The following is a 12,568-nucleotide window of genomic DNA, read 5'->3' on the forward strand; positions in this document are numbered from 1 at the left end:
AACATTCAAGTGATAAAATATGGGTATTTTGTTAAAATCAAGTTTTACAAATAGGGACATTTTGATAAATTGTTTCTCGAAAATGGGTGTTTTCCCATTTTGGCCAGATATGGCAGTGCTATAAAGTTCGAGTGCTAGTTGAGATCTCCAGCTAATAGCTTGATTAGAGCATTAGCATTGGAAAATGCTAATGCTATCTTATTTTACCATTCTAAAAACTCACTTTATCATTATACCATCTTATTTTACAAAACCTCCACATCCCAAAACTCTATTCTTATTAAAATATTATTTTTTAATCTTTCTTTATTATTTATTTCCAATTGTCACATTATTTTTTCTCTCTCTCATTTCTACACAATAAAATAATAAATCCCCCATGACCATCACCCACGGCCACCAAAAATCACCACCGCCATGGCAACCCTCACCACCACCACATCAATCACAAATCCACCACCACCAGGGAAAAAAAAAAAAAAAAAACCAACGCCATACCCATACCCACGACCAAAACTCATCATTGAGAGAGCCACCAACCTCTCTTTCTCCCTCAACCTCTAGCACCGGCCAAAACCCATACCCAGCGGCCAAACCCACGGCCAAAACCCACGTCGATTGCTGATCCACCTCAACCGCCACCAACCCACAAAAACCACAAACACCGAACCAAGGAATGATGAAACCCAGCCACCCACACCACCAAAAATGAAACCCATGCATTGATCCATGAAACCCATACCACCAAAAATGAAACCCAGCCACCGAAAATGAAACCCACACCATGGAAGATGAAACCCAGCCACCGATCCATGAGTCCTACGCCACATCTCCACCATGGAGGCTTGATTCAAGGGAAGATAGAGAGGAAAAAAGAAGAAAAAAAGATGATCACGGTGAATGATCACGGTGGATGATCCGTGGAGCTCCGTTGGTGCTTACCCATAGGTTGATGATCACAGTGGAGCTTTGTTGATTGTAGAGAAGAGGGAGAAAGAGAGGAAAGTGAGTGTGAGATAGAAAGACAAAGAGAGATGGGAGACCGTGTGATGAGAGAGAAAAAGCAGGAATAAAATATTAGTTTTTTTTTTAGAATTGTGCTACAGTGCAATTCTACCTTTGGAATTGCACTGTAGCACTATTGCAAATTTTTTTGCAATAGTTGGTGTTTACAATTCCGGATGTGGGAGGTTTTTGGGAGAAAAATGCTAAATGAAGCTTAGATATGGCATTTGCAATTCCAGATGCTGATGCTCTTATTTATTTGGATGCTCTAAAACGGTGTCAGAGTCTGGTTTGTTTTCTTGTTGGACCATGTCCCAGCCCATTTGTATTTGGGTCTTGTACGTAAGATGAAGTTTTTGAGATTCACAATTGGTTAGATGTATTTTGGTACGAATTTATGCATTTGTTGGGCTTCCACCTAATGGAACTTTTGGATTGGATGCTTCAACAATTTGTTTAACAATGTCATGTAAGCATGTAGGGTTGGCCCATTATTAAACCCATGGACCCAGGGCATTTTATCTTAGCAATTTATACATAAATCCGACCACCTTAATGCCCTACTTGATAACAAGCCCACGTTACCAAGCACGGCAAAGTCTTCATATTTTGATGCCAGCAAGAGTGCAGTTAAGACCAACCAACTGCATTACATTCTTCTTTATTGTAGCTTTTGAGAGCTATCTGCCTAACAATGTCACCATGAGATACAGAGTTTCTTCCATTAAAATGAAATTTGAAGTGTACCTGTCAGCGAAGAAATTGAGCAAATCATCAGAATACATTAATAATTGATACGGGAAAAGAAAAGAGAGAAAGCAAGAAAGAAAAATATGTGCCTCAATTAACCAATTGACCAATATACAGCGCATACCATTAGTGTGGATGATTTGTCTAAAAATGACTGCCATTTATAGTTGTCCTTGATTCTAACAATACACCTTTGCCTTGCTCTCCAGAAAAGGCTTATTCTTAAGCTATTGAGGTTTCGTCTTAAAGTGGCTACTCCTTTAATTGTGTGTTCTTGTTAAGGTTTCTTAAGGTTGCTCAGTCAGACTCAAAAGGACTTCAAAATCGAAGAACATATCAAATATTAACAAGTCAACATCTGTTGTTGCAATCTCCTCTATGAAGCAAGAAGAAGGAGGAAGCAGTGACATCTTCTATTTCTGAGAATGCTGCAGTTGTGGTTCCACATGAAGCCACTCAAGGACAGCTTCCATCTGATGGCAATGGCAACCCAAGTACGGTATTAGATGTCATTTCCATGAAATTGAAACTGAGGAGATCTTATACATCTTTATTAAAGGCAGGATCAAAGGTTGAGGCATACTCATTATATTTTACTAATGTATTTACCATTTTCTTGTGAATTTCAATTACAATTGGTATTATGTTGCAGTTACTGGAGGAATGCTGTGAAGTTATGAAGCTGGAAAAGCGAAAGAATTGATGACAATTGCAATCAACTAGAAGTTGCTGAATATGTTGATGAAATCTATTGGCAAAGCTCACTTTGCCAATGAGTTTAGCCGTTTAGGTATGACAAATGATATTTTATAAGGACAAAGTTCAGCTAAAAAGCTGGTTGTAGGCTACAACCTTACTAAGTAAAATCAATATTACTCCATATTTTAAAAATATAATCATTAAATTGTATATTCTTTACGCTTTTAATATACATATCAAATTTTGTGTCAATCAGATATTATTTACTATATGATCTATAAGCTTATATTTTATGCAAAATTTTCAACTACAAAAACTTACAATTTAAACAATTTATTGATGACATAACTATTAATATTTAATTTTTTAGAAATTTTGCAAGTATAAAGGATATAAAAAGAAGATATAATTCAATAGTGGACTTGTCAAAATTTAACTCCAATAAAAAGATATTGAATATATTGAGTAACTAAACATTGTCCAATAGACGCATCTTGGCTACAAATTTTGTTGTAGCCAATACTTATTGGCTACAACTCTACTCAATATAATTTTATTATATGTGAATTATGACAAATCTACTATTATATTAAATTTTCTTCATGTATTTTTTATGCTTACAAATTTTTTAGAAGATCAAAAATCAATAACTACGTTATCAATCAAATATTTAAATTTTAGGTTTTTTTAGTATAAAATTATGCATAAAAAATAAGTTCATGGATTGAATATTAAATAATATCTTATTAGCACGAAATTTGATATATGTATTAAGAACATGAAGAAAAGTTAAAATTTAAAATATTTAATTATGTTAATTTTTTTTATTGAAAGTTATAACCTTAGGTTAAAACCAAATTTGTAGCCAAACATTATCCTTTTTTAATGCTTCCAATGAAGATGTTCATAATTTAATTTTCCTTCCTTCACTCAAAATATAACCAATAAAAAATTTATAAAAAAAAAAAAAAAAAAAAAAAAAAAAAAAAAAAAAACAACAACAACAACAACGATGTTATTACCCAACTTAAGCTTACTTTTCATCATGATTGAGAAATTACAATTACAATTAAATTGATCTAATTATAGACTCATCATAATTTTTGTAATGGACAAGTCCTCCCTATTTTATTGGAAAAAGAGAAAATTCATTGCAAAGTTTTAAATAATGTGATATTAGATACATTTTTAAATTTGTAATATTTAATATGAACTAGTCGCGATGGAAAGAGGACTCTAGAGAGAGAGAAAATGAACTACATTTGGATCCAAATTAATATATGAAAACACTATTGACCTAAAAATATAAATGATTATTGTTCTACACAGATTTTTCTTTTCTTTTTACAATATGATCCCCTCCGAGATGATCCACCTAAGGCACGTGTTTTAAACCAAGATGAAAAGTTTTAAGTGTGATAACAATATTGTGAGATGAATCTTAGGGCCTATTTGGTTGAGGATGAGATAGGGAGGATAGAAAATAGATGAGAGAAAACTAGTTTTATGAGTGTTTAGTTGGAGAGAAGGTGAGGATGGAAAATTAGTTAGGCTCAGGTTTTTCTCCCTTGTCCTACCAAAATTCTAACCTCCTAACTTGGGGAAAAAATAGAATGAAGATGAATAGTTGCATCAATGGCTGCTTTTCCAATTTTTTTTCTTTCTTGAGCGTGGACCTGCTGGTTGCTCTCTCTTGTTCCTTTGATTTAGAAATTTCATAAGGAATCAATCATTTTAGAAAAGAAAACTGGTTTGACTAGCCAAATCACTTGAAATTGACATCAAACCAAATTGTTGCAATGTCACATTAAATCCACAGCTCAAGATTGCCATCCCCTCAAAGATCGATGTAGCAACCAAAAGCCATCTCTATTAAGTAACTAGCAAAATACAAACTTTAGATGTTCCTTTGAACCTCTATAAAGCCATGACTAAGAAAATACATAAATAAATATTTACCTACCTTTGACTAGTTTCATTTATGCTATCTTTGCTCAAAACCAGTTCCTTCTTATAAAACAACATATTTATAAGAAGATTTCGATAGAACAAGTATAGTCTTGTCTCTCTCCTTCACCACATCCCTCTAAAATTCCCAACCATTCGTAGATGTGTAATATATAAAAGTAAAAAATATTTGGAACTAGGTTTTCTTTGTTGTTAAGTTTTAAGTTGTTTTTCAATATATATATAGTTAATTGAGATTCAAAATATAATATTCATTATAGTACTTAAAGAAATAACTAAACATGGGAGATTTAATTAAAAAATAATGATATTACTTGAAAGAATAAGAAAGAGATTGATGATGTGGCTACTCTAACAAATAATGCTTGATTCTAACAAATACACATTGGCTTTGCTCTCCAGGAAAGTCATATTCTTAAGCAATTAAAGTTTCGTCTTGATGTGGTTACTCCTTGTGTGTTTATGTTAAGGTTAATTTCTTTAGGCTGCTCAGTCAGACTCAAAGGTATTTAGTAGCTTTTAAAAGTCTGCTCTACTAATTGTTAGTAAATGCGCAGAATGTGTGTTTAGTCTGGAGTCTAGAGTCTGGATTAGATATGCTTGCAATTCTAAATTTGCTAATTGTTAGTATCTCTTTGTGGACATTGCTCCCAGCTTGAACACCTGACATTCTACCTCATCAAACTCTGCTTAGTTGAATATGAAGTTCTAATGTCTAAGCCCTCATTGCTATGTGCATCATCTCTCTATGTTTTAAAATGCACCCTGCACCTGTCTCCAGCTTGGATCCCTCTGCTTTGTAAACAAGCATGCTATGAAGAGTCCCAACTCAGGTACTTTTCAAGATTCAGTACCTTTTTTACTTCTTACTTTCCTTAGAATCTCAAATATGTTTATTTGATTGCTGCAGGGATTGCGCAGAGATGATCTTAGGATTCCATAAAGCTGCTGGAAAAGGACAGTTGAGAGTTTCATATGAGAAGTACACGAGGCCTGCTCTCAGTGGTGCTGCAGCAATAAAACCTTTAGATAGGCTTCCTCTTTGATTTGACTTGTGTGGATAGCTTCTCTCTGTAATTAGATCGTCAAAACCTAATGATGTTGGAAAATATGCAGGTAATATTTTCAGTTCTATTTGAATCTTTTGCATGACATACATACGGCTTTTTATCACTTCTGCACATCTTAAAAAGCATTTTTGTTCCCAAAGTTAATCTTGGACATTCTCAAAATTATTTCTTGGAAGCTCCTTGATTTGCCAGCTGATGCTGCCCAGTGTCATGGTAAAATTGGTGTTGATTTTTTATTACGCAGTTTACATATCAAGTATTGGTCAGATTTGGGAGTTGGATTAGAATACAAGTCCTTCTACGGACACAACTATTTCCACACCCAAATTCACAACACGTACTAGCAAAATGGAAAGGCTCCAAGGCAGCCATCACTATCAGTTGTGTCCTAGAGGCGGATCCTTGATTGTGAGTGTCAACAAACATGTTCCCTTAGATTGTTTGGGGATGTCAATAGCTTGAGTAAAAGGGCAAAACAGACTTGAGTTATGTAGGCTCGATGTATTTTGTGCATGTTTTTTATTTTATAAGCTTTGGTGGCAGAAAAATTAAGTCTAAACTAGGGGAGCGTAAAACCCCACCCCGTTCAGCTCTCCTCTCCCCCAATCCAAACACAATTACTAATTCTCTCTAAAAGATTATTAGAGTTTGTTCAAACCATACATATGCTTGAATTATTATAACACCCATGAAGATTTGTATCTGCGTGGAATGAGTTTCTCATAAGTTTGATTATCTTTTTGTTTAATTCTACGTTGTCTTTTTTTTTTTTTTTTTTTTTTTTTAAAGGTTTGTGATGCAGATTGGTTAAGGAAGAATAATTTTTTTTAATATTTTATGTTGTTTTCTCTTTCCTAATGGAATTAAGATTTTAATTGTTTTTATTTTCTTAGTTAAATTGTTTTTCCTTTCTCAAGTAAAAGTAGGTGTATTATTTTTTTTTTTTTAAAAGAAGTAGGAGAAATTCTATTCCTATTATTTTGCCTACTAGCCTAGTGTTCTTGTAGAACTTAGGTTTCGTAGAAGAGTTGTAGTAATTGTGTGTTATAGATTCTGCTTCTACATGCCTACGTTGCATCAGTTAAGGTTGTTTGATTATGTGTAGAATAATTATGGCTGTGATTTATCAATTGCTGCTTTAAAGTTTGTTGATGATATAGGTTTAAGATTTTAGATTGTAAAAGTTAATTTATGAATTTATATATTGGTGCAGCTACTGGTGGGACAAAGAAAGCTGTTTCAAGTAGCACTACTCTAAAGACAAGGAAGCTCGATAAGGAAACAGAGGGGAGAGGCTCCCCTCCCGTTTAAATATCTCCAGTTTTCTCCCAATTTTTAGTAGATGAGTGACACGTGGAAAAATAAAAATCCAACGGTTAGAAATAGAAACCATCACTTTCTCATTTTTTTCTTGCCTCTCTCCTTCACAACAAATCACACAGTCACCGGCAACACAAATCCACCACTGTGACCCATGAAGCCGCCAAGTCTCTGCTGATGCCAAGTCTCTGTCGTTGCCTTGCCACCATTAAAAGTGACAGCCGTTGCAAGTACAAAACCATGAGCAATCCGAGCCTCCCATCAGATCTATGAGTTTTCATAATTCCCTTCACAAAACCAACACCACAGATCCCTTAACCAACCTCCGATATGCAAAACCCAGGAATCCGGTCTCCATGTTCCACTTCACGGGCCGCCACGTGCCGCCCGAATTTTCTGACCACCGATCGACTCGTTGTCGCCTTTAGCCGCTGCTTCAGTGCGTCGTTCTCCAACAATGGCCACGGCGAATCTCCACCACTGAGGCGCCTGGATCTATTTGCTTTGTGTTATGACTTTTCGTCTCCGGCAAATTCCTAGGCTTTGTTGGTGGTGATATTGGAGAGAGAGAGAGAGCAGAATGTGATGTTGGAAACTGGAAAGAAAAAAAAAAAATTCTAAGGTTACCGTGTATTTTTTAAGGCCGTTAGATGTTTTATTTTTCCACGTGTCACTCATCTACTTAAAAATGGGAGAAAACTGGAGGTATTCAAACGGGAGGTGAGCCTCTCCCGAAACAGAGAACCTTGCTCTTAAGTATATTTATATTTAAGATTTTTGCTTCCGTTCCATATATTTCGGAGGAAACATTTTTCGTATTTTATGTTATTTGATAGAGTGAAAAATAAAAATAAAAATTAGATTTAAAAACAAAACAAAACTTTCCACCCGCATGTTCAGATATATATACACACACTAGAAATATATTATAATTTAGAAATATATGTGTGTGTTCTTTGAGTCAGTTTTGAGAGAGACGATGACTCTGTATGTATGCATGCATGTAGATTGCGTGATATTATTATTTGGTTTCCATGAATAATTCATATTATAAAATTGTTGAATAATCAGAGATGGAAATTGATGGCAAACCAAAAAAAACTAAGCTGGAGGGATTTGGAAGTCTTAACTGACTCCTTTAGCAAAGAAAACTTCATTGTAAATGTTCAATTTGGCAAACTCTACCGCGGAAAACCCCCAGATGCTCAAGAGCTTACTGTCAAAATTTGGTGGCTTCCTCCTGACGAAGTATGTACCATCGCACTTTGCGACGATGCTATTTTTGACAGATTGGAGGTACTACAAATTATCTATCTATCTAACCATTTATTGTATTTACAAGAATGTGTATTGAGTTGAGATTATTATAATTATATCTTTCAAGCGTGAGCTCTCTGTTTTGACAAATCCGGACCTCGGAAATCACCCCAATTTGGTGAAGTTGATAGGGTATTATGAACGCCCTAGATCTTCCCTATCATAAACTTCCAAGAATTTGGAATAAAACTACTCAATGATCATTAAGATTTTATTTATTTAAAAAAAAAATGATGGTACCAAATGCACAAAGCTCACATTTTATGAGGTTTTGGGAGAGGCCATAGTAGGCAGGCAACATAACTACCTTATTTTTTTTTTTAGAGGCTGATTCCTGAACTCAAATGCGACATGTCACTTCTGGTGGACAGCACTTGTCATCGCACTAAGATAAATAAACCATAGATGGTTGTTTACAAAAGTATTAAGATTGTTCTGTTTAACCCAGATAGCCTACATCTTTGCCTCCAGCAAGTTCCACAAACTGCATCAAACCATTGACCTCCACCTTCGAACTATCCCTTACAGCAACTTCCCCTTATAAACTATCCTCTCCCTCCTAGAAATTCAACCTTTTTGACCTTTTACCTCTCTTTCCTCTATCAAACTCTCCACCCTATCATGCTCACTGTTGGTTCCGTGCAAAGTATTGCATGAGAACACATTCTTTTTCTTCTCAACATATTTTTTTTCCTTGCTTCAATCTAAGCCTCATGTGTCCCCATCTTGTGACTTTTTAAATGAGTTGAAAGAACCATTTGTAGTGTTTTCAACACAACTCTATGAGCAGTTTCAGACAAGTTTTCTGTTTGCTTGTCTTATCTTCTTTAGGCACTGCCAGATGCTAATTTGCTCTCAATTTGTTGGCTTCCTTGCCTATGACTGCGCACTTTTCCTTTGCTCTCTTCCCTAAGCTCCCCACCCCCCCCCCCCCCCTCTTTGTGCACAAGGAGATGGTGTATCTCATTGGCAATTTGATTGTTAGACTTCTGAGGAATTTTGTTTGCCTTGCAGCTTGCTTTTCGAGTTTCTCTGCCTTCTGTGTCGTGCTATTGATTTGCTGTTGAGGGAGTTTTGATTGCCATATAGGATTATATGCTTGTTTCTTTGGCTTTTCAACTTATTTATATATTTTTCCTTTTCTGTTTGTTAAATCATTTGGGAAGACCCAAAGTCACAGCTAGACATGGATCGACCAAGCTTGCGATTTGTCCTACTTTTGGAGTGGGGAGATTTCGCAATTCTTCAATTTTCAAAAGTTTTATTAAGTCTTGCACAATCCAATGGCTCTGCAGGATTCCAATCCAGTGTTACTTGACTTTAGTCTGCGACCTGATTGTACCATTGCGAAACGGTATCCATGCACAGTATATTACGGTTATGATGGCTATATTGATCCACTTTTTGTTCACAATGGTACATCCCTTTTATGTTTTATTTTATAATTCATATTTTAATGTTTTGAACATGTTTAAGTTTTGTGCGTCTGCATAATTACTGGACATAATACTGATGTTATTATATGCACTGTGAACTGCTTGACTACCGTGAAGACGAGCTATATGCTGAACTGATTGGCAATATGATTATCTTTGTTTTTATGCATGGAGTAGAAAATTGGCCCCTTAAAGTGCTTTGGCAGAAGTCCCTAATTGTCAATTTTGGGAGAGAGTCAACCAACATCATAAGTGGTAGGCCATAGACCCCGCCAAAAATCCCCGAATACCCTCCATGAATTAGAAACATATAGGCAGCGAGTTGCGAAGTTGTAAAAAATTTATCGAAGACTTTTTGTTCTGTTTCTCTACTCTAAGCTATAATTGTTTTACAATAAACAAGTGTTATCTGTTTCAAGTTGCTGCCCTCATTCAGGTATTGCTTTAAATTTTTCCATTCCTCTTGAAGCTGTTGATAAATGTGTGAAAAAATACTATTGTGAATGCTTGTGGTGATATATAAGTGAATTTATAGGCATTGCATCTCTTAGTTGTGCTAATGTTCGTGTTACTCATGGTCACTGTAATTTTTGGGTCAGTGCTTGCAATGTTAACAATTCTGTGTTTACTGTAGTGGAGTCGCTTGGATGCAAGAGTCTTTTGGAATAACCATACAAAATTTTTCTTTTCCTTCTATTTTTCATGATCAGTTGTTCTTACAAAACTTTTTCTATAATAGGTTTTTGGGTGAAGAGAGCCGATGTCTTTTCATTTGGTATTGTACTTTTAGGGCTCATTACTAAATTTGTCTTTGATCAATCCGAGTGCGAAGCTGCTCGTGAATTTCCTGCAGGATGGGCACAGAGACAGTACCAGCAGAAGTTGAATTCTAGCTTACAACCAGTTGGCTGTTTACTTGTTCATAAGAGCTTTGACAGTGCACCAGATTTTGATGTTTGTGATGGAGTGGCAATTACAAAGCTGGCAGTGCACTGTGCGGACTTAGATGAAAGGAAACGCCCTACAATGACACAAATTGTTAATTATCTGCAGGGTATACCTCTTTTCTCTGGGAATTTTGGTGATGCTTTACTGCGGGGAGGTTTAATAGATGAATGGGACACACAATCTACAGAAGAAACTGCTGGGAACAAAAAAAACAGAAATGCAGAGAATGAAAGGAAATCTCTTTTGCCGTTGTTTGATCACGAAGACTAACTAAATGGGAGAAAAAGAAAATATTAGTGCATCAAACGAAACACTGGTAGACCCAATTGGGATTTTTCTTTCTTGACAACCCAAAAGCTGTAAAGTTTTCTTTTATGCTGGTTTGAACCAAATGTTATGTTACTCTCTGGACACCGATTGAGAATAAACATAACTTAATTATGTTTCCTAGTTTTTCTTCCATTCTGTTAATGAACTTTGCAGTGAATGCAGTTGGTAGGCTATATTGAAATTTAAAGGAAGATATATGCTTAGGTTCTATGTTCCAAGATAGTTGACTTGCATTTTGGTTGCCCTGTTGGATTTATTGATATTACGCCTTATGAAAGTTACTTCTAAACTAATTGGTTTTGTGGTCATCTTATTGGCAATATGACAATAGCTGTTGAGTTCTGTTGGGAATACTAAACACAAGAGGGGTGCTTCATCAGAGATTCTTTCTTGTTAAGTTGGATCTATTACGTAGAGAATTGGTTAAGGTCAGGGCGTCGATTTTTGACAGACATGCATGCAAAAACAAGAGTTCAATCATTTGTTTATTGTCTAATCATAGAAAGGTGGCCTTTTGCTTATTTTGCACAACATTTTCTGTAAAAAAACACACACACACACCCAAAAAAAAAAAAAGATATCATATATGTTTCGCCTAGATTACAATAATAAATTTAAACAATTTCTTGTTATGGGAATCAGAATTGGAAATTTTCTAAAATTTTGAGGAATACTAATTAAGATCTTAGACTTCCATAGATATGACAGAATTTCAAATCAATAACGTTTTATTATTAAGTTAAAACACCAATTAATTAAGATCTTAGACTGCTACTATAATTGTTTTGTTTATTATTATTTTTGATATATTATAAAAATGAAAAATAATCATTTTATAAGCAAGAAAGTGTCACCTATAGATAAATATTTAATTAGGCAGAGTATCTAAAAATTTCCATTTTATCACTAACAGTTCCTAAGTGGCAATTTTTTTTTTTTTTTTAAAGAATGCTAAATATTTTAACACACACACACAATGGGAGAGATGAGAAGGTTTTAAAGAAACTAACAGTAGTATATATCCAAAAAGGTCTAACTCTTGGATACACATCACGTATTTCTCTTCTTTGAAAGTTGTATACAAATTTACATTTTCCAAAAGTTGCGAATTTAAGAAAAGTAAAAGTTTAAAAGTAATTATTTATGATAGTTAAATTTCCATTATTTTTATTTAAGATTCAATCTCATCAAAGTTTAGCATTTATGTCTGTCGGGGACGTTTTTGCGACAAGGGCCGAAAATGCGAAAACGGCCCAAATCTCCCCTTGGGTTCTTTAGAAGTGTTTGTTTATGGAGAATCAAGCCCAAAATTCACAATGTATAAAAAACAAAGGCTAATGGTGCTTTGACAAGAGAGAATCAAAATGCTAACAATAGAAATGCAGAAAAAGCATAGAAACATAACAGGTCTGAAACTTCGACCCACAGTCACACAGAAGAAGAAATTGAGGAAGGTCGTGAGGAAGAGAGGGAAGGTTCCCCTGTACCCATATTTCCATCCCTAAGGTTCAGAATTGTGAGAATATCTCTTGGCTCAGTGGGTTTTTACTCTCAAGTTTCAGCTTTATAGGGAAAACATGGTTTAACAGGTCTGAAACTTCGACCCGCAGTCACACAGAAGAGGAAATTAAGGGAGGTCGTGAGGAAGAAAGGGAAGGTTCCCCTGTACCCATATTTCCACCTCCAAGCTTCGGAATTGTGAGATTGTTGACTGGTTAAATGAGT

The 12,568-nt window shown here is 35.1% G+C and overlaps 1 protein-coding gene across 1 annotated transcript; it reads left to right on the forward strand.

Moving 5' to 3' along the window:
* The first annotated feature begins 9,412 nt into the window (after nucleotides 1–9,412).
* LOC126720251 (probable serine/threonine-protein kinase PBL1) lies at nucleotides 9,413–10,783 on the forward strand. Its single transcript, XM_050422566.1, has 2 exons — nucleotides 9,413–9,545; nucleotides 10,305–10,783. The coding sequence occupies exons 1-2, from the start codon at nucleotides 9,413–9,415 to the stop codon at nucleotides 10,781–10,783; spliced, it is 612 nt and encodes a 203-aa protein (XP_050278523.1).
* The last annotated feature ends 1,785 nt before the right edge of the window (nucleotides 10,784–12,568 follow it).

Source organism: Quercus robur, chromosome 4 (assembly GCF_932294415.1).
Source record: "Quercus robur chromosome 4, dhQueRobu3.1, whole genome shotgun sequence".
Classification (NCBI taxonomy): Eukaryota; Viridiplantae; Streptophyta; class Magnoliopsida; order Fagales; family Fagaceae; genus Quercus; species Quercus robur.